The 23,292-nt window shown below is 42.6% G+C and overlaps 1 protein-coding gene across 1 annotated transcript in view; it reads left to right on the top strand.

Moving 5' to 3' along the window:
* LOC126481237 (serine/threonine-protein phosphatase 5) overlaps positions 1-23,292 on the top strand; it is a 113,075-nt gene that overhangs the window by 63,639 nt on the left and 26,144 nt on the right. The window contains exons 9-10 of the mRNA XM_050104850.1: positions 22,814-23,033; positions 23,204-23,285. Of these exons, the coding sequence (XP_049960807.1) occupies positions 22,814-23,033; positions 23,204-23,285 (302 nt within the window). The remainder of the gene's footprint in view (positions 1-22,813; positions 23,034-23,203; positions 23,286-23,292) is intronic.

Genomic DNA, 23,292 nt, shown 5'->3' with positions numbered 1-23,292 from the left:
TTTCACAGTTCTTTATTTTCGCTGTTCACAACCCCCCAATATTACACAGTTATATGGCCAGTTCACTATTGGTAAATAAGCCTCATTAATAGCTTGCAGGCAAACATCAGCATACTGCTATAATAGTTTGCTGTTGAACATCTATGAGCAGTAAATACCTAACCACACAGCTCAGCTTTTGCAGAATAATGAGGTACATGTGACAACGATTTCTCAAATTGAACAGACGCTGTCATTATTTTAACTTATGGCCTATTGGCCTTACATTAATTCCACTGTTAAGTTAATGCATTATTGTTACTGTAATTGATACAGACTTCCCATCTGAAAATCGGCTGTGGACTGACTGTTTCAGGACCAAAAATCAGGCCTTTCTATGTCCTCGCAAAAACAGGCACTGAAACTATACATTGTTCGATGTTTAACTTACAAAAATTACAATTAAAACATAACTCATTCAATTAACTGAATACATCGAAAAATTCCTTCTTTTTAACAGTTCCTTCTATCATAAAAGTGAGGCTGAATTATTTGTTAAATAATGAAATCAACAGATATAGTTACGCAAATATGCTTTTGACAAACATGGTAATTATTTTGGAATCAAGGGCTAGCTTTGCTAATATGTTTTCGATTGGAGCCAAATAAATACTTAAAGAATCCTAGTAGTTCATTCTCCAAATGCTTATAATTAGTGCAGAATTTATATTTGTTTATAAGTCAACAACAGAATTTAAGTCACGAAACAATTACTGATTTCACCCAATAACAAAAGATTTTAACTAGGAATAGTGAAAATAAATTAGGAAATTAATTACATACACAAAACTAAGCACAAAATTAGATCTGGTGGTATATTTCTTAAGACTGAGGGCCAACCTTTCTCTTTAATGGAAATGCAGTTTATATTCATGTATGTTAATGGTAATTAGGCAAAAATGGAAAAAAGTGAATTTAAGGAGGCAGATGGCGAAACGAGAGGAAGTAAAGAAATCCCAGCTTGCTTCGTCACAAGAATGTAACAATATTATGAAAAGGATAGTCGCTACTCATCGTATAACAGAAATGCTGAGCCGCAGATAGGCACAACAGAAAGATTGTTACAAAATGAGCTTTGACCACACACACACACACACACACACACACACACACACAACCTGCCAGAGACTGGTCATGTGTGTATGAGTTTCATTTGCATGTGTTTTGTCTTTTTTTTTTCGACGAAGGTCTTGTTGGCCGAAAGCTTGTTTTGTGACTTGATTTTCTTTACTCTTTCATAAAAAATGCTTTTACAGTCAGTTGCCTTGTACTTTTTTCCAAACCCTATACTTGATTTTTTATTTGTACATAAATTTCAGTATTATTAAAAGCCACACAAAATAACTTGTTTGTGCTTATTAAAGGTAACTTTCCCTAGGCCAATAGCGTCTCATCCCTCATAGGAATTTGGCTAAAACCTGCATATGTAATGATAAAATTCAGCTCTTAGTTTCTTTATGAGTACAGGACATTAATTTTCTATTATGAAGTCGATTGGTTTTATTACTTAAAATGATAAATGCATTTTCTGTATTGTCATTAATGATTTGTAGAATCCCATGTCATTTTTTTTGTAACATACCTCTTCTGAATTGCTTGCTTAAACTACCTACACACTGTTTTTAGTGTACTGGGATTTAATTGTTCTTTCATAATACTTAGCTAATCCTTGTTTTGGGGTGTAAGATTAATGGTGAAAACTGGGCCCACAGCCATCTGTACACATTTTAACAATAGGTATGAGACACCACTTGCTGAAAATATTTCTTACATGGGTAGGTTCTGATGGGTGAGTCACTGATTTTGATAAGGTTTTGCAAGGATGTTCTATGTTAAAAATAAAGAGCTACATGTTTCAGCCTTTTGATACACACACCTTAAGTTTCGAAAAAATCAGGATCAAAGTTGATAACAGAAAATCATATTTTCAATGCTATACATCTAAAGATCATATGAAAACAAACATTTTTATAAGTTTAATATTGTCTTAGAAGAAGCTGAGTAGCACAGTGATGTAGTGGTTGTGATACTACACTGTTGCGCGAAGGGTCGTGAGTTCAAAACTCACCTGGACCATACAGTTTCAATTTCTATATTCAGTTAGAGTACATTCTAGAAGTATCCACAAATGTCAAGAATCATTGTACTGGAATGTTCTGTAGCTGTATACTGTGTGTGTTCTGGCTGGAGGCAGGTTGCTCCGCACTCTTGTATGTGCAAGTGCTGAATAAACCTTCGTTAAGTGAAGTTAGTGTTTGTCATTCATCTAATTACACCTTCTTCTATGTGACATTATCCTGGTGGAGACGCTGGGTATTGGAACTTGTGATAGCACACATAATTGACAACACAGTGGCTCCCATCAGGCCACGACAGAACTGCCGTTTATGTGATGAGAAATCTGAGTTCGAGCCATATTCAACAGATAGCAATCTATCAGACAGAAGAAGTAGAGCACGTTACGATGACAGCAACTGTGTGCCAACACATGAGACGTCCTTCCGGGTTCTCGGGTGACAATGGCCAAGATCCAAACAAGTGGCAGAAGGTATATGAGCATATAGCCAAATTTAACAAATAGGATGACACAGTGTGTTTAGCCAACGTATTTTTCTACTTGGAGGGCACTGCCAAGCAATGGTATGAGAACAATGAGGAGAAGTTCACAAGTTGGGAAGTATTCCAGGGGGAACTCTGCAAGTATTTCGGTGACACACGAAGACAGAAGTGTAAAGCTGAAGATAAAGTGCAGGGCACAGCATCCAGGAGAAACTACAGCATCCTACATTCAAGATGTCTTGGAGCTGTGTAAAATAGTGGATCCTAGAATGAAGGAGGAAGATAAGATTGCACATCTCATGAAGGGTGTTGCTGAGGACATGTATCAATCCCGACTCCTGAAGGAGGTTTCGACAGCAGACGACTTCATAAAATGGTGCCATTATATCGAGACAATGCATCAAAAAAGAATTACATGCAAGAAGTTTGAACGGCTTTCAAACATCATATCAGTGTCTGATGGAGGAGGCAACTGGTTTCACAAGTGTTCTTTGGCAGATAGTGAGAGAGGAAGTTCAGAAGGCACTTGGATTGCATGGTGAGCAAAAACAGACGCTTCAAGAGGTCATAAGGGAGGAAGTGGAACAGACCTTGAACCCAATCTCTTGTCCTTCATTTCCCTTTAAAATAGTGAAAAAGTCGAGCCCCAGGCAGAGTTGCGTTCCTACAATGCCGCATGAGGAACCTGTTTGGGCACCAAGGAAGACTGACTCTGGAGGACCCAGGATAACCAACCTTTATGTTTCCACTGTGGATGAGCGGGATGAGCAATGTACTATTGTTGAGAAAGACGGAAGATATTTGATGACACCTGCACCAGAAGACAGCAGACCGATCTTAACTGACGCCAACTCCGGGACAACGAAGATGAACAAGATGATGTGGGTGCAGAATGACGTAGGTCACCATCACCGCAGGCTAGCCGCTGGAGAGGAAGCTCCCCAACATGCCGACCAAGGTCTCCGTCAACATTTAGGAGCTCCAGTTGATCACCTAGCCACCGCAACCTGGAAAACTAAATGGTGCGACCTTCCTTGGAAGTGAAGCCACCGAAGAGAAAAATCCTCTGCCGTCGATCACTACAAAAACGATTGGAAACTATGTCGATATCCTCATGGATGGCCGACCAGCCTAAGCTCTTGTGGACTCTGGAGCATCATATTCAGTCATTTCAGAGAAGTGCCATCGCCAGTTGCAGAAAACATCTCTGCTGAAGGTGGCTAATGGAAAATATGTAAAACCTACAGGAAGATGTACCATTCGTGTGGGTATAAGTGGCTATACACAGCCCTTAGAATTCATTGTCTTACAAGAGTGTAGTCATGACGTCATTCTCGGATGGGACTTTTTGAAAGCTTCTGAGACAGTTATAGATTGTGGTCACTCGAAGATTGTGCTAGACGAGATGAGATACTATGGATAGGAAGATGCACATCAGAGTGTGTGGAGACTGTGTGTGCTGGATGAAGTGATAATTCCTGCTGTCAGCACTAGAAAGGTAACTGTCACATGTCATGCCATGCATCAACCCATGAATCTTGTAGTTGAATATAATAGAAGCGTACCACTGAAGAATAACTTGGTCATCCCAGCCTCTGTCGTCTCGTTTAAGAATGGATTCAGTGAATTGTAGATAGTTAACTGTCGCCGAGAACCCCAGATCCTTCCAAGACGCATGTGCATAGCAAACGCTGAGCCGTTAATTGAAAAACGGCTGAGCATCCTAGAAACCTCCGATGCCGAGTCTGTGGGTGAAATTAGCACTGCCACTACGAGACAAGATCTTCTAGCTCGACCATCACCAGATCTCACTAAGGGATAACACAAGAAGCTACTTGCCATTCTTCAATCCAACAGGACAACTCGCCAGGTGGGCACTACGTCTTCAAGAGTATGACATTACCATACTGTACAAAATTGGAAGAAAACGCCAAGATGCCAAATGTCTCAAGAAGCCCTGTGCAAGACCATCAAGACTTTGATGGACATGGTGACTATCTCGCTGCATTCCAGGATCTCTCTGCTAAGCAGGAGTAGTACACCAAGATAACTCAAATTATGCTTGCCTTAAATCGGTCAGAGGATGTGAAAGGACAATTTAAGGTAGTTAATGTATTACTTTGCAAGAAAAACTGTGATCCGTTTGGAAAGAGGTGGCTACCAGTGATTCCTAAACACATGCGCTTAGATGTTCTACAGAAATTCCAGGATACGATAGAATCCGCAAGAGATTTTTCTGGCCAGGTTTATTTAGGAGTGTCTGTCACTACACGTTGCACTATCGAGAGTGCCACAGGAGAACGGCAGTTCCTCAGAAACCATTTGGTCGACTCATACCAATTCCACCAGCCGAAATGCCTTTCCGGCGTGTTGTGATTGACCTCCTCGGACGATTTCCAGTGTCTGCTAGTGGCAATAGATGGATTATTTTTTGCACTGATTATCTGACGTACTATGCCATTACAAATGCCATGAAAACAACCAAAGCATCCGAGGTAGCCAAATTCATCACGGAAGACATTGTATTAAAACACGGTGCCCCAGGGTCATTAAGTACGGATCGAGGGAAAGTTTTTCAATCGCATCTTGTGACAGAGGTAAACTGTCAGTGCAGCATTACTCATCACATGATGACTGCCTACCATCCGCAAAGTAACAGGCATACTGAATGCCTTAATTAAACCTTGGCCAACATGGTATCATTGTTCATCAGTGTTGAGCAGAGCAACTTGGATGAAGTGCTACCTCTTGTGATGTTTGCCTACAACACCACCAAACAAGACACCACAGTATTTATGCCATTTTTCCTGGTGCATGGGTGTGAGGCAACGAGGATGATGGACACTGTGTTTCCATTTCATCCTGATGATGTGGATGACGATTACATCGGCCTGGTGTTAAACAGAGCTGAGGAAGCTTGGCAGTTCGCTCGACTCCGCGCGCTGCAGGCTCTAGAAAAGATCGCCGAAGGTATGACGTGAGCCACTGCCCTGTTGTCTACCAGCCTGGTGACCTCGTCTGGATCTTCACTCCTTTTCGGAAGGTTGGTCTCTCTGAGAAGCTCCTCAGGCGCTACTTTGGACGTTATAGGGTTGTAAGACAGTTGTCTGATGTTACTTATGAAGTTGAAAATTTTGACCCCAACACAAGACGAGGAAAGATCATCTTTCGAATGAAGCCCTTTAAGAATGCTGCAACCCAGAGTAAATTCAAAGCTCCAGCGACAGGCAACAAGTGGAAAGGTGACGAAGAGCGTAGCGGTGAAAGAAGTTCTAAGAATATCACCGCCAGGATGAGAATCAGTCACCAGGAGTCAGAGTATGCAGGACCGATGACTCTTTCCCGTACTAGGAGAATGTAACACAGAGACGCTGTTCTCTTAAGGAGGGAGCAATGTCACAGAAGAAGCAGAGTAGCACCATGGTGTAGTGGTTATGATACTAAACTGTTACATGAAGGGTCATGAGTTCAAAACTCACCTGGACTGTGCAGTTTTAATTTCTATATGCGGTTAGAGTACATTCTAGAAGTATCCACAGACGTCAAGAATCATTGTACTGGAATGTTCTGTGTGTGTGTGTGTGTGTGTGTGTGTGTGTGTGTGTGTGTGTGTGTGTGTGTGTTCTGGCCGGAGGCAGTTCACTCCATGCTCTTGTATGTGTAAGTGCTGAATAAACCGTCGTGCAGTGAAGTTAGTGTTCATCATTCATTTAATTACACCTTCTTCTATGTGACAATATAGGGTCCAAAGTTCATGGTGATAGAATTATTAATGTTTTTTGTTTTTCTTGCTGTAGCTTGAGTACCCATCATTTGACACATGTAGAAGAGAAAAGTCATCTGTCGAGTGGTCAAGGTATTAGACTACCAAACTGCTGGTCTGTGTTACATCTTTGGTTGTGGATTTTTTCACTTGATATTTTTTCAATACATCTGATAATATACTGATCATAGGAATACCTTTATTTCCTCCTGTTTTTAAAGTAAAACATCGGGAGATGTGATTAGTAATCAAATAAGTATGTATAAGGTATTGGCACTTACTTTCAGCATGATACAGGACATGCTACGATAAGGCTTTCGTAGATGGTGATGTTCAGCTGACCTGCACTGTGCAGGTGATACCACCGAAACATACCTCTCTCTATCAACTGTGTTATATTTCCTTCCTCCAGTAGCTAAACCATTTCATCACATGACTTCAAAATAAAGCGATATCGCAGCAGAGCAGAGAATTAAAATATAGGGTGGATGCCATCAAAATTCAAGTGCTGGTTGTAATCTTACCCTCTCACACATCACCATTAAATTTTCAAATGTGTCAAGAGGTGTAATATATACAAAAGAAATACTTTTTACTTATCTTCATTTTCATGTCTTGTTGTTGGCTGCAGTTATTGTGTCTAGGGGTACATTCTTATGGCTGAACTTTTGATTTATAACACTGTGGGTTCCTGATGACTAAATAACTGAAGAAAATTTGCCTGTATTATTCTTGAGTTTTATTCTTCGTCACGTTTCTCCGTATCACACCGTATTTACAATTTCCACTTCTGTCACACCACAAATTAAATTATTAGTGATACAATCAAAAACAAGTCTGATTCCATCAGAGGCATGGCCACTACTTCTTAAATTGTGTGGTACTCACAATATTGCGAAGAGTTTACAAAGCAAGAGAGTCTACATACTTACTTGAAAAAAGAAGAATCGTCACCAAGTTAGAACACTATTTAATAAACGAATCCAGAAATAAGTTTAATAATTAGCATTCGATTGTGCATTTATTAAAATGAATTTTAAGTATGCCAAATATTTCACAATTCCAAATTTTATGCAAGAAGAATAATTTTAGCTGTATCGATTGTAACAACTTAATTTCTTTTTATATATTTAAGCCTGAAATATAATACATCGTATATGAAATCAAATGAAATTCTTCCAGGGAAACAGTCAAGAATGTTCACCAATACCAGATTCGGGATTAATCCTGGTATTGGCTACTTCTATAAGGAAAAAGGTTATGTTAGAAAGGGTGTCCCATTACATGGTCCACAACCAGTTCTCCATATCTGTCTTTCAAGATACGCTTTTATACTCTTGGTACACATCCAAATTGATATACGATGATCTGTTTCTAGCAGCATGACTCAGATATATTTTCCATGAATGGTGTACTGGAAAACATGTCAGTGCAGTGAGATATCATTCATGTGTTGCACATATTTATTTTTTGCCCATGTCTGTGATAAGTTTCACCCGACTGATTGCAAGAATGCAGATGCATAGACAGTCAGGTAAGATTATATAATATATTGTGGGTGTATTTTTGTACTTTTTTCATATCACAATGAAAATAGTTCATATTCTAATTAACCACGCTTCTCAATGTTTTACTTCGAAAAAGGAAAGAATGGTATTCTGATTATCACAGTATTATCAGATTCACTGAAAAAATATTGAATGGAAAAAAGTCATGGCCAAGAATCGAACACAGACCAGTAGTTTGGTAACCTAATGCCGTTACCACTCACCCACCGACATCGCTCTGCTAGGCATGTTGAATGAATTGTACCCAAGCTATGCTGTGAAACCACAAAAATTGTAATTGCTTGAACATTATTAACTTTGAACCCCATATTATATTAATATTAAATGTTTGTTTTTATATGGTCTTTTGATATATAGCATTGACAATAACTTTTGTCATCAGCATTCACTTAGTTTTTTCAAAAACTAGGGAGTGTCGTATAAAAAGCCAAAACATGTGTCTCTTGATTTCCAGTAGGTGATATCCTTGCAAATATCTGAAGACTGTAATATATTGCTGAAATTGGTTTCTCAATAAAATAACAATTGGAAATTCAGATGGCTGAAAGGTGTTTAGATTAAACATCCATGATCAAAATTGGTGACCCGCATGTCGGGCCCTCCCCTTGTTAGCCACTATATGATCACTCATCTCTTGGGACTGGAGAGTGATCTATCTGAAGGCTCCACTCCAGTGCAAAGGGTAGGTTTGTAAGTTGTCCAGAGCTCTAGCATTTGGCAGGTAATTCATTCCCTCAGACAAGTAGCTGTCAGTTCAGGAAGAAGCTTCCATTTGTATGTGGCTTCACAGTGGCTGTGGAGTTTACAGATAGTAGCCAAGAGCAAATGTTGGCTCATGTAGCCACATATTAATCTTGCTATGACTGACATACTGGGTTGCAAAAGGTGGTTGTGGTGATTATGTTCAACATGTCTTTCATGCTCTGTGCATGTTGTCTGATCGATGTAGGCTTTGCCACATTGGCAAGATATTCCATAGATTCCAGCCCCGCACAATCCCAGATCATGCTTCGCCGAACAAGAGCACCACATGCCTTTGCTGATGGGCAGAAGATTACTTTACATATTATTTCCTTATGATAATGCCTAATTTTAACAAACTATTGCCATTGTGCAAGAGGAATGCCTTGGATTTGAACCCTTCTTGATGTCATACCCCCCACCCCACCCCCCCCCCCCCACCCCATCCTCCCCTCCTGGGGTTTCGCCACCCTTTGGCAGGTTTGTGCGTAGCTACCATTGGGCTCCAGCCTTTGCAGTATATTTTCCCTTTCATGCTGCATGTCAATTCTCTTGCTGTTCTTTTCCCCTCCATTGGGGAATGTGTCTGAGGTGTTACTGGGAACCTTCCCCACTGTCCGTCGCTGACGTAAGAACAGTTCCCCACTGTTTTTCGTTCCCTTCTCCTTTCTTTGTTTCCCTTCTCCTATCCTTCCTCTGCTTGGGCATTTGACGTTCATCTTTTTCCTATTTTTCCCCGTGTGCTCCTGAAGGCCAGCCCACACATTTGACGCGTAGCAGGTGCCTGGATAACGTGTAATTCCCAGCCCCAGGTCAACAGGTAGGATTCTCACATACCCCCCTGGTACAGGCCAGGCCCAGGGAGGGGTGTTCGCCTGAGCTGCAATCTTCCCAATTTGCCACTTGGCCCCTCCGCCAGGTGTTTGGGAGGTGTGACCTGAGATGTGAACAATCAATCACCTAAGGTGGGTGCGCCCCGTTGTGAAGGGGACCCCCAGTTGGAAGGAGCACGCCATCAGAGACACTGGCAATCGTGGGAGATTTTCTCGCAATGAGCCTTTCATCTTCACAATTAAAGTCTACAAAATATAAATGGAATGAGGCTAACAGTTCAAAGACCCTTCCAGCTGTACCACGGTTCCTCATGGTTTCACATACTGAAGACAGTCAGCCCTTCTCAATGGTAAATCCGTTTATTATTCAGAAAGGTGTTGATGCAACTGCCGGCCCTGTGAAATCCTGCTCTCATTTACAAAATGACACTTTGCTTTTGGAGACTATTACTGATTCTTGATAACAACAACTGCTTTCCACGTCGGTTTTCCACGGCTATCCTGTTTGTGTTGAGACCCATAGGACTTCGAATTCTTCCTGTGCTGTTATTTACACTAGGCTGCTCAACAGTCTGACCGAGGCCGAAATCTAATCATACCTCTCTGATCAGGGTGTCGTTGCCCTCCATGGGGGGATGAAAAAGTTAGATTCCTTCTTAGTGCCCACAAGCACTCTTTTTCTCACCTTTGATGGACTGGTGCTTCAGTCCAAGATCAAAGCAGGCTATGAACTTATCACCAGTCCGACCGTACATTCTGCACCTGAAGCACTGCCACCAGTGTCATTGTTTCAACCACACTAGAATGTCTTGTTGACACTCAGACAAATGTGTAACATGTGGTAGGCAGACGTGCAACCTCAAATTCAGCTCTGAGCTTGTGAAGTTGCCTAGTGTCGAGCTAGTGCCGCTGTCCCCTCACCCATCTGTGCAACAAGCCGTCAAACTCTTGCCTCAAGGAGCAGTGCCACCAGCTACACAACCAGCAGGCTGGAAAGGACAGAAAGAGTACTCCTGTGAAGAATTCCTATGTCCCTCCAGCGAACCAAACCTGAACCTTCCTCTAACTGGAAAGGCTCAAAGTGCAACACCTGTGTGCACATCTAAGTGGCATCTTACTAAGGCTGACTGACGGCTTTACTCCTCCCTGGTGTCCTTCAAAGAACAAGATTTCCCTATTTGTGATGACCAGGTGGAATACCTTACAAACATTATCCTTAATGCTGCAGAACATTCCATTCTTCTCACTTCCTCTTCCTATGCCGCGTCCCAGTCCCTTGGTGGACTGAGGCATGCCGTGATGCAATTCGAGCATGGAGACATGTTCTCCATGTTTTTGATCATCATCCCATGATGGCAAACTGCATTCATTATGAATAGTGTTGTCACGTTCTTTGGGATAGCAAAAAAGCTAGCTGGATTTCATTCACTAGTTCTTTTAACAGTTCCACTCCATTCTTTGTTGTGTGGACAAATCTCTGACAGCTCTCTGGGACCAAGATCCATTCTCCGCTTTCTGGCCTGACAGTGGCATTGGAAACAGGCGAAGGTGGCTCAGGCAATACCCTTCCCTTCTCAGAATCGTGAGTGCTACAATGACACTTTTACTGTGAGGCAGCTAGATCATGCTCTCAGTTCATCCTGATCCTCCGCCCCAGGGCCAGACACTGTCCACATTCAGATGTAGCAGCACTTTTCTCTTGCAGGCAAGCACTTTCTGCCTAATATGTACAACCGCATCTGGGCAGAGGGCACGTTTTCCAAATACTGGTGTGAAGCTGCTGTCATACTAATACCTCAGCCCAGTAAGAACAAATACCTTCCTTCTAACTACCACCCCATCTCTCTCACCAGCTGTGTTTAGAGGTGATGGAATGTATGATTCATGCCCGGCTGGCATGGTGGCTAGAGTCTCGCAATTTACTAACCACTGCGCAGTGTAGATTTCGAGCACACTGTTCTGCAGTGGACCATCTCGTCACTTTGTCCACGCATGTCATGAATGGTTTTCTGTAGAAATCCCAGACTGCGGCAATGTTTTGACCACCGTCCTCCATTTGTACCGGTCCCTTGTCCATTCAAAACTAGACTGTGTGCTTTGTTTATGCATCTGCACGGCTATCCCTCTTATGCCATCTCAACACTACCCACCTTTTATGCTAGCTCAGTTGAGTCTGTATGCCAACGCTGCTGAACTACCACTGTCCTACTGCCATGACTTTCTACTCAGCAGGCATGCATACCGTTAATCTGCCATGCGTGGCCACCCATCCTATGCCACCTCCGTCAATGACTCCTTTGATAGCCCATATGGGGCACGTCCCTCTTCTGTTACCACCTGGAGTCTGCTTTTGGCACTTGCTCTGGCGGCTTAACTTCACACTACCGGCAACTTTCCCAGTGGGTGTGAACCTTTCACCACCTTGGCTTTGTGCGGTGGCCCGTGTTCACTTTCGTTTTTATTCGTTTCCTAAGGACACTACTCCAGCCTTGCCCTATTGCCTTCCGTTTCATGACCTTCACATGGAGGTTCGCAGTAGTACCTTTGTGTGCATTGATGGCTCTCAGACTGACCACGGTGTCGGGTGTGCCTTCGTCAATGGCGCAGACGTTTTTCGGTATCGGCTTCCAGCTCATTGCTCAGTATTTACGGTCCAACACTTCAACCTGTATCAGGCCAAAGAGTACATCTGGTGACACATGCTTTTCAACTGTGTCCTCTGCTCCGACACTCTCAGTGCCCTTCAAAGTCTCTGTGCGCTGTGTACCGCCCATCCCTTAGTCCAACGGGTCCAGGAAAACCGTCACTTGCTAACTCCCAATGGAGCCACTGTGATGTTTATATCGGTTCCTGGTCATGTCAGTCTACCAGGAAAGGAGGCTGCTGACACTGTTGCCAAGGCTACAGTCCTCATACCTTATCCCACTAGTTCCTATATTCCCTCCAATGGCCTCTGTGTTGCCATGTGTCAGGACGTGGCATCACCATTGGTTCTCCCTGCAAGGGAGTAAGCTGCAGATTATTAAGCCTCTCCCACCAACTTGAACGACATCTCCACCCCCCCTCACCCGCCCTCCTCTCCCCCTCCCCACCGGGAGGAGGTCATTTTAACTAGGTTGCGTATTGGGCACTGCCTTTTTACCATCGCCATTTCTTAAGTGGCACTCCCCCCCACCACTTTGTGCACATTGAGCCCAAGTTTTAAATGGTCACTATTTACAGACGGGATGCCCATTTTTTAACTGTTTACATTCCCGCTTAGGTTTGCCGTCTGAGTTTTCGGCTGGTTTGGCGAATGGCACGCGGACTTTTGGCTGCATTTTATTTTTTATCTGTTGTAGCAGTATGGGCCTCCATTTCTCTATGGTGTATTTTGTAGCCCTTTCTCCACATCCCTGTTTTTAGCTGTCTTCTCTTAAGGCGATTGGGAATGACGTGTAGTCATTTTTAACTGCTCTCTGTCTTCATGTTCTATAGATTTGGCTTGGGTACATACGACCCCAGTTGGTTTTGCACCCTAAAACAAAACAAACAAACAAATTCCCTTCTTGATCTTGTGGGTGGTAAAATTTCTTCTTCCTTAAAAGCTGTGCTGATCTGATTGGTAGAATATCCATTATCTTTGAACATAGTTTGTAGGTGCTCCAGCTCCTTTGCAAGTCAGCCATAGCTGAGCATTGTATCTCCACAGGATAGTCCACGGATTATTCTGCCACAGAAACCTTGGCCTAGGCGAGATCCTTCCGTAATTCAATTGTTAAGGAATTGGTAGCAATTCGTTTGACAGAAGATCTTATTATTTGTGATGACAACATTCAACTGGATAAGGTGTGAGACCTAATGATCTTTAATTTCTTCTGAAAGAAAACATTTTATGACTCATGACACATCTAGCAACGATTGTTTTTATTAATTTGGACATAAGAATTTTGACTCTGGGAGTGCGCATTTCCACAGACCAAACGCATGAGGTATTGCCATTACACATGCACCTGGGCGACACAAATGGAGCAATTTTCAAAGAGGGTGCATAGTTCGACAGAGGTCATTCATGTAGCAACTTCCTTAGCACATGCCTCTCTACACCAATTTTTTATGTAAATTTAGCAAAGTGAACTAGCAATCTCCAGTGCAAAACACTCACCTAAAGACGGCTAAATGTTGTCAGCTGAAATATTGTAGCAAGAAGTTGATGTAATCCTACTGCAAACTTGAAACTTCTTGGAATACTCTTTTCACTGGGAAAATTTCAAGAATTCACAAGAAGGAAGTTAATGATTTGTAGCAATGTGTATGTTTAATTGGTCTCTGATTTGGAGCTTCAATTTGGAGACTCATGTCAATTCTGTGATATGATGGGTTGATATTTTGCCCCGTGGTGTATGGTTGTGAATTTTAGCAACATCTGTGTAAGTCTGGCATGCACCACACATTCAAAGTAGCTCCTCAGATAGTAGAATACGTGTTCCACACGCATAAGATTTTTTAGATTAAAGCAACACTGCCATAGACGTAACAACCTATTATGTGCAGTGTTTGGAGAAGTCAATACATCACCACATTACTAACAAAGAGGAATATTTGACCTTGTAAGACAGGATTAAAGTAATCTCGTTTTAATTTTTGGAGCATTTCTTTATCAAAATCATGTGAGGTGGTGCAGTGCTAAGACATTGGACTCTTATTTGGGAGGGCGGCAGTTCAAATGCTCCTCTAGTCTGGTTTTGGCTTTTCTGTGATATCACAAAATCACGAGTCTTCAGCAATGTCTTGATCATCTTTACTCCTGGAGCATCGGCAATGGCTTTCGTTTTTCCACTGACAAAACCATCTGTATGAATTTTTGGCGGCACAGTTGGTTTATCCCCCACCATCTTTACATCTTGGGTCTGTTGCTCTACAAAATTCTTGGGGCTCATACTCGATAGGAAACACTCTTGGTCCTCCCATTTGTCTTACCTGGCAGCCCACTGCACGTGGTCCCTCACTGTCCCGTGTGTCCTCAATGGTACTTCCAGGGGTGCAGATTGAACCACTCTCCTCTGTTTGTACCTGTCCCTTGTCCGTTCGAAACTAGACTATGTGTGCTTTGTATACACGTCTGCACGTCCATCCCCCTTACACCAACTCAACACTATCCACCATCGTGGCATCTTTTTGGCCACTGGCACCTTTTGCACTAGCCAGGTTGAGAGTTTGTATGCCGAAGCTGCTGAACTACCACTGTCCTGATCGAAGAGTCCTCGGGTGTACTGCATGTTCACAGTGTCCAACTGGCACAATATTTCAGCAATCAGACATGTTGCCTCAGGTGAACTGACAAACTGAGCTCCCGAGGGCAGGTGGCCACCTTATATCCCCTCCCCCCACGGGCCGTTCCCTCCATGGGCACACATCGACAGTCGTGGAGATGCAGGGGTCGGTGTCTGTGGAGCATCAATGTAGTTGGTACGTCTGGCCAGCATGCCAGATTGTTTTCATTGCTGAGTGTCTTCTTAATTATGCTCAGTGCTGGTTCCCAAGCCTTGCTAAGATTATAACTGCAGTCGTGGTTGACAAGTTCATCCTTTATGCGAATTTAAACGGCTTCTCAAACCACACTGTCCAAGTATGTAGAAGTCTTGGCCAAGGCCATCTCATGTATTTTGGACAAACAGTGCTTTGCGACTGCCGACTTGTTTGAATACTCCAGTCGTGTGTGCCTTTGATGTTCTCAGCACTGATCTTCAATGGTGTGCACTGTCTGACCAATAAGTGTTACCACACTAACAGGGAATCTGGTATATGCTGGCCTTCCCCAAGCCGAGATCATCTTACTGAAGAATCGTACCACTGTCCTACTGCCATGACTTTCTCCTCAGCAGGTATGCATGCCATTCGTCTGCCATGCATGGTCACCCATACTATGCCTCCTTCTTCAATGACTCCTATGATCACCAGTATGGGGTGCATTCCTCTTCTCTGTTACCTCCTGGAGTCCACTTTTGGCACTTGCTGTGGCGACTTGAAGTAACTTCACACCACTTGCAACTTTTCTGGTGGGCATGAACCTTACACCACCTTGGCTTCATGCGGTGGCCTGTGTTCACCTTTGCCTTCATTTGCTTCCTAAGGACTCTCCTCCAGCCTCACTCTATTGCCTTCAGTTTCGTGATCTTTGCATGGAACTTTGCGATAGTACCTTTGTGTACACAATGGAAAATCCAGCATAGAATGTGACAATATTATAAAATGATAATTACTACCCACCATGTAGCGGAGGTGCTGAGTTGCATATAGGCACAAAAAAAAAAAGACTGTCAGAAAGTAAGCTTTCAGCCAACAAGGCCTTTGTCAGAAATAAACACACGCACGCGCACACACAAAAAGACCACAATCTCTGGCTGATGAAGCCAGACTACGAGCAGTAGTGCATGATGGGAGAAGCAGCAGGGTTAGGGGGGGGTAAGGAGGAGGCCGGAGCATGGAGAGGAAGTGATAGCAGGGTAGGGGTGGGGGATGGTAAAGTGCTGCTTGTTGAAGCATACAGGGCCAAGGTGGAGATAGGATAGGGAAGCTAGGTGCATGCAGGTGGTTAGATGGAGGGCAGGTTGACGGGGTTGTAGCAGAAAAGGGGAGAAGTAGAAAGACTGTGGGTGTGTTGGTGGAATACAGGGCTGTGTAGTACTGGAATGGAAACAGGGAAGGGGATAGGCAGATAAGGACAATGACTAATGAAGGTTGAGGCCAGGAGAGTTAAGATAGTTCCCACCTGCACAATTCAGAGAAGCTGGTGCAGTTGGGATGGATCCAGATGGCACTGGCTGTGAAGCAGTCATTGAAATGAACGTCATGTTGGGTGATGCACGCAGCAGCTGGGTGGTCCAGCTGTTTCTTGGGGACAGACAGCATGTTGGCCGTCATGACCATGTAGATTGCAGAACAGCGGGTGCAGCCCAGCTTTAAGATCACAATATGAGTGGTTTCACAGGTACCTCTGCCATTGATGGGATAGGTGATGCTTGTGACTGGACTGGAATAGGTGGTGGTGAGAGGATGTATGGGACAGGTCTTGCATCTAGTTCTATTGCAGGAATATGAACCATGAGTCTAGGGGTTGTGTGTGTAGGGATGGAAGAGAATAATTATTTTGTAGGTTCAGTGGGTGGCAGAATACCATTGTGGTAAGGGTGGGAGGTATGTGGATAGGACATTCCTCGCTTCAGGGTATAACAAGAGGTTGTCAAAACCCTGGTGAAGAATGTGATTCAGTTGCTCTTGTCCTGGTTAGTACTAAGTCACAAAGGGAATATTCCTCTGTGGCCAGACAATGGGATTTTGGACGTGGTGGGTGACTGGAGAGATAAGGCATTGGAGATCAGTTTTTGTATAAGGTTGGAAGGGAAATTACTGTTGTGAAGAGGGACTGCTCGTCACTGCAGTTGCGATGGCCATAGGTGGCTAGGCTGTGTGGAAGGGTCTTCCTGGAGTAGAATGGGTGGCAGCCATCGAAGCAGAGGTATTTCTGGTGATGCCCTGAAATGAGGAATGTCCTACCCACTGTCTTTCCCACCCCTCCCACCAGATCTACACAGTATCCTCGTCCATCCCTACACAACTCCTTAGCTCTTGGCACATATGCCTGTAATACACCTACATGCAAGACCTGTCCCATACATCCTCCCACCACCACCTACTTCAGTGCGGTCACAAGCATCACCTGTCCCATCAAAGGCAGGGCTACTTGTGAAATCAGTCATGTGTTGTACAAGCTAAGCTGCAACCACTGTGCTGCGTTCTGTGTGGTCATGACAGCCAACAAGCTCTCTGCCCCCACAAATGGCTACCAACAAACTGTGGCCAAGGAACAGGTGGAAAACCCGGTTGCTGAGCATGCTGTCCAACACAAGCTTATCTGAATTGTGCCGGTGGGAACTCTCCTAAGTTCGTGTAACTCTCCTGGCCTCATCCTTCATCAGTCATTGTCCTTAACCATCTAGCTCCTTCCCTGTCCCCCGTTCCAGCACTACACAGCTGTCTATTATTTCACCAATGCACCCACAGCCTTTTTACTTCTTTTCCACTAATCACTAATCCCCCCCACTCTCCATTTAACCTCTGATCTGCATCTAGCTGCCCTACCCTCTCTCCGCCTTGTCCCTGTATGCTCCCACAAGCAGTTTCCCCTACCTCTACCATGTTATCCCTACCCTGCCCCACCTCTCCTTACCTCCACCACCTAGCTGCTTCTCCCATCATGTGCTGCTGCTCCCACCCTGGCCTCAGCAGCCAGAGACTGTGGTCATGTATGTAAGTTGCATTTGTGTGTGTGTGTGTGTGTGTGTGTGTGTGTGTGTGTGTGTGTGTGTGTGTGTGTGTCTACTACCAGTGAAGGCCTTGTTGGCCAAATGCTTATTTTCTGGCAATCTTTTCATTGTGCTGTCTGCATTACAGCAAATGCTTAGTTATTTCCTTTGAAAATGACGTGGCTTAATTCCCTTTCCATTCCTTCTCCAGTGGGTTGCACTCTCTCTCTAATGACCAATTTGTCAACAATATGTTAAATACTAATTTTCCTTCTTTTCCTTTTAGCCTGATTGAGAGGTATTGGTAGAGATTAAGCTGTGAGGACAGCTTGTGAGCATGATTGGACAGCTTAGCCCAGGGGCGGGCAGGAATTCTGCACGAGTGCGGTGCACATGCACGTGTGCAGTTAACAGGTGTTCTGCGCGCACACAGGGGCAAGCTGGCCACCCGCTTCTCTCCCCTCCCCGCCACCCCGCCATACCGTCTCACCGCTTCTTACTTTGTAATGCGTCTTGTTTACTGGCCTGCTTTATTGAATGAAGGAATAAGGTTAGTAGGAGTGCTTGAAAGTAATCGTGGTTTGAAAGAGTACCTATTACCTACGATACGTTTTATTTAATTATCACAGTTGGAGTTTACAATACGTTTAATGTCTGCAACAAAATTTCTACATACAGACAAACGCAAATAGTTACGTAAATTTTCATTACTGATGTTTGCTCTTAACCGAGACTTTCATAACAGAAAAAAATCTCTCGCAAATGTATGTCGAGCCAAACATTGACATTATCTTCATGGCTTCACGATGGAGACGAGGAAACTCTTGCTATGGAAAGTCATGATAAAAATCTATTACACGTCTTGCCAAAAGGAGCTTGTCTCCCAGATGAGAATTACGCTGTAGATCTATTAATTCTATTTACAAACTGGGATGAATATCATCTACAGAAACAGCAGATTGTCTCGAGAACTATTCAAAACCTTGGGATAAGTAAGATACATCCCCAAATCGCTTGAGAAATTCCTCTTTTATTGCACCAAGAACGGCAACATACTGAAATTTATTATAATGGCGTTCGATATTAAACTTCCGCTGACCAGTGAGAATACTGTCACATATTATACATTTCCAATTTTCACGTTTTTGCACAGAGAAAAAAAATGATTCTCCCATTCCTTTTTAAAAGGTAGCAAATCTCCAATTCTCCGTTTCCTTGATTCGCTCAGCATTTTCCGGTTATTGAAATACAACGTTCACTACGTAGTGGTCGCTTCGCTTCAACGTCCGCATCTTAGCCTGGTACTACACTGCTGCAACCTGCTGGCTGTCGCCACTGCCCCTGTCGACGATTGCACGCGAGCAGCACACGTGCAGCGCTGTGTGCTCATGAGCCGCGTGCAAAGTTTGCCCGCCCCTGGCTTAGCCAGTGAGGGGATTACCTATGGAAGGGAAATTTCTGGGTTCAGTTTGCGGACCAGCACGTGTTTATAGCCTGCCAGAAAGTTTCATTCTGGAGTACTTTGATGACTTGTCGTCATCTTAAGTTTAGTGATTTTTTTTTTTTTTTTTTTTTTTTTTTTTTTTTTTTTTTTTTTTTGCAGCTCCCTACACGAGTCTATCCTGTGAAAAATACCTTCACCTTTGTGTAACTAAGATGACACGCACATTCTTGAACCTCCTTCCTGTAGTTTTTCTGTAGTCACCTTAGTTTTTACCCCATTATAATTCCTAAAAAGAATACTACATTTTTTATTGCTTGATGGTTCAGGTGACCCCTACTTTATTGAAGCTATACTGCAAATATTGTTTCTTCCTAGTTCACTGCTTCTTCTTTGGCCATACAATCTGGTCCTCTCAACTTCAGCATTTGTTTGTAGCACAGAATTTCAAAATCTTAGTCTCTCCTTCTCTGTGTTTCTTTCACTTCCATATAACACTATAGTCCAAACAAATGCCTTCAGAAAAGAAACCCTAATTCTTAATGTTAGATTTATGTATATTTCTCTTTTTCTGCTATTGCAAATCTGTATTTTGCATCCATTTTGCTTCTGCTGCTGTCGTTTTGCTGCATGTGTAGCAAAACTCATCTAACACTTGTAGTGTCTCATTTCCTAATCAGATTCCCTCAGCATTGCATGATTTAATTAGACTACATTTCATTACTGTTGTTTTAGTTTTATTGGTGCTCATCTAATTATTTCTTATCAAGACTCTATCCATTCCATTCAACTGTCTTTTCTTTTCATGTCCTTTGCTTTTGGGAAGAAATGTTATATCGTCAGCAAACTTCAGTTATTTTCATCTCCCTGAATGTTAATACCATTTCCAAATTTCTCCTTCGTTAACTTGACTGCATGCTCTATGTACAGATGGAATAACGTGGAAGGTAGGCTAAAACCCTATGTCACTCATTCTCAATTACTGCCTGCCATTGATGTCCCTCAGCTCTTATAACTTCAGTCTGGTCTCTGTATAAGTTGTAGAAAGCCTGTCACTTCCTATATTATTTGCCGAATATCATAGTGTTCAGGGACAAACAGGTCTTATTTCACTGATTAGTTTGTCAAAACATTTACATGACTGCTGTATGGTTTTGTATGATGTGTGATGCCTGCCTGTTGACACTTCTACCATATCCAAATTTATTTTTTTGATCAGGCTCATTGATGTAATCCTTGTAATATGTACATGTGAGAAAAACACATTGTGTTTTTCATTAAAGCACTTTCTGTAGACTTCTTTTGCCCTGTTTCATTTTCTGCAACCTATATTTCTTAATGTTGGCCATCAGCACACCAAACAAAAACCTCCCGTTAGAACTGCCTTTCTTCCTTATACTTTTCTCAAATGTATTTTTATACATTATGCTTGAAATTTTTATGTTGCCAGCAGTATCAGGAAAACCTAAATATTTCTGAAATATCGTTTGTGTTGATTCTCTGTTGAGCGTGTGTTACTTTAGGTGTTAACTGAGAAATTTTCAAGGTGTCTGAGACAGTGAGGTTTTAGCAGAACTACTGTGTAGCTTTTACAAGAACTACTGATGGGACTGCCATTTGATAATATTATGATTACTGCTTCTGTATCCCTCATCAGTCTAAGCAGATCCTGTAACATTTCCTATTCAGAATAAAGTTTTGTGTGGTGAAATATATGCTCAAATGCACAGTAACACATCTTCAAGGGAAGATCCACTTGTATTAATAAAATTTTCATAATCTTTCAGCTATGTCAAGTTAAAATTTCATGAACTTTATGATGAATTCCCCCTCACCCACCTGCCCACCCCCTAGATGCCAAAATGTCACTGCACACAAATACAGATTTGGAACATTTATATTGAACCATGGACCTTGCAATTGGTGGGGAGGCTTGAGTGCCTCATCGATACAAATGGCCATATCGTAGGTGCAACAATGACGGAGGGGTATCTGTTGAGAGGCCAGACAAACGTGTGGTTCCTGAAGAGGGGCAGCAGCCTTTTCAGTAGTTGCAGGGGCAACAGTCTGGATGATTGATTGATCTGGCTTTGTAACACTAACCAAAACGGCCTTGCTGTGCTGGTACTGCGAACGGCTGAAAGCAAGGGGAAACTACAGCCGTAATTTTTCCCGAGGGCATGCAGCTTTACTGTATGGTTCAATGATGATGTCCTCTTGGGTAAAATATTCTGGAGGTAAAATAGTCCCCCATTCGGATCTCCGGGCGGGGACTACTCAAGAGGACGTCATTATCAAGAGAGAAAAAACTAGCATTCTATGGATCGGACGTTTCTAGCATTTGTAGACTTAGAGAAAGCTTTTGACAATGTTGACTGGAATACTCTCTTTCAAATTCTAAAGATGGCTCAGGGGTAAAATACAGGGAGCGAAAGGCTATTTTCAATTTTTACAGAAACCAGATGGCAGTTATAAGAGTCGAGGGACATGAAAGGGAAGCAGTGGTTGGGAAGGGAGTAAAGACAGGGTTGTAGCCTCTCCCCGATTTTATTCAATCTGTATATTGAGCAAGCAGTAAAGGAAACAAAAGAAACATTCGGAGTAGGTATTAAAACTCATGGAGAAGAAATAAAAACTTTGAGGTTCGCCGATGAAATTGTAATTCTGTCAGAGACAGCAAAGGACTTGGAAGAGCAGTTGAATGGAATGGACAGTGTCTTGAAAGGAGGATATAAGATGAACATCAACAAAAGTAAAACAAGGATAATGGAATGTAGTCGAATTAAGTCGGGTGATGCTGAGGGAATTAGATTAGGAAATGAGACACTTAAAGTAGTAAAGGAGTTTTGCTATTTGGGGAGCAAAATAACTGATGATGGTTGAAGTAGAGAGGATATAAAATATAGACTGGCAATGGCAAGGAAAGTGTCTCTGAAGAAGAAAAGTTTGTTAACATCGAGTATAGATTTAAGTGTCAGGAAGTCGTTTCTGAAAGTATTTGTATGGAGTGTAGCCATGTAAGTGAAACATGGACGATAAATAGTTTGGACAAGAAGAGAGTAGAAGCTTTTGAAATGTGGTGCTACAGAAGAATGCTGAAGATTAGATGGGTAGATTACATAACTAATGAGGAGGTATTGTGGCACAACTTGACAAGAAGAAGGGACCGGTTGGTAGGACATGTTCTGAGGCATCGAGGATCACAAATTTAGCATTGGAGGGCAGCGTGGAGGGTAAAAATCTTAGAGGGAGACCAAGAGATGAATACACTAAGCAGATTCAGAAAAATGTAGGTTGCAGTAAGTACTGGGAGATGAAGAAGCATGCACAGGATAGGGTAGCATGGAGAGCTGCATCAAACCAGTCTCAGGACTGAAGACCACAACAACAACAACAACAACAACAGCAACATATATTTGACTCCTAATACAGTTCCTGTTGGGATAAAAATTTACCAGTACTTCAGTGTCACGTGAAAGACTGTTATTGTAATTTTTCATTGTGGTTTACAATTCACAAGATAAATGTATAAATTTAATATAGTGTTGTTTGAGCATAAATAACATATACATTTTTCTTCACAGGTTTAATGTGTGAGTTATTGTGGTCTGATCCACAACCTCAGCCTGGCAGAGAACCAAGCAAGCGAGGTGTTGGCATACAGTTTGGTCCAGATGTTACAAAGAAATTTCTTGACCTTAATGGTCTAGATTACATTATAAGGAGCCATGAAGTGAAAAATGAAGGCTTTGAAATAGCTCACGATGGACGCTGCATAACAGTATTTTCTGCTCCAAATTACTGGTGCGCCTCTCTCTCTCTCTCTCTCTCTCTCTCTCTCTCTCTCTCTCTCTCTGTCTCTCTCTCTCGTGTGTGTCTCCTCATAAAAAGTCTTTCCACTATTGTGTGTGTGGTACCTACATACACGTTACCAGTTAAACATTGAGTTGTTTATCAATGATGTTGTGTTTCAGTGATTCGATGGGGAACAAAGGTGCATTTATTACACTTAATGGCAGAGATATGAAACCTAAATTCACATCATATGAAGCAGTGGTAAGCA

Source organism: Schistocerca serialis, chromosome 5 (genome assembly GCF_023864345.2).
Source record: "Schistocerca serialis cubense isolate TAMUIC-IGC-003099 chromosome 5, iqSchSeri2.2, whole genome shotgun sequence".
Classification (NCBI taxonomy): domain Eukaryota; kingdom Metazoa; phylum Arthropoda; class Insecta; order Orthoptera; family Acrididae; genus Schistocerca; species Schistocerca serialis.
The sequence above is the reverse complement of the archived record's forward strand: the minus strand, read 5'-3'. Positions and strand labels throughout refer to the sequence as shown.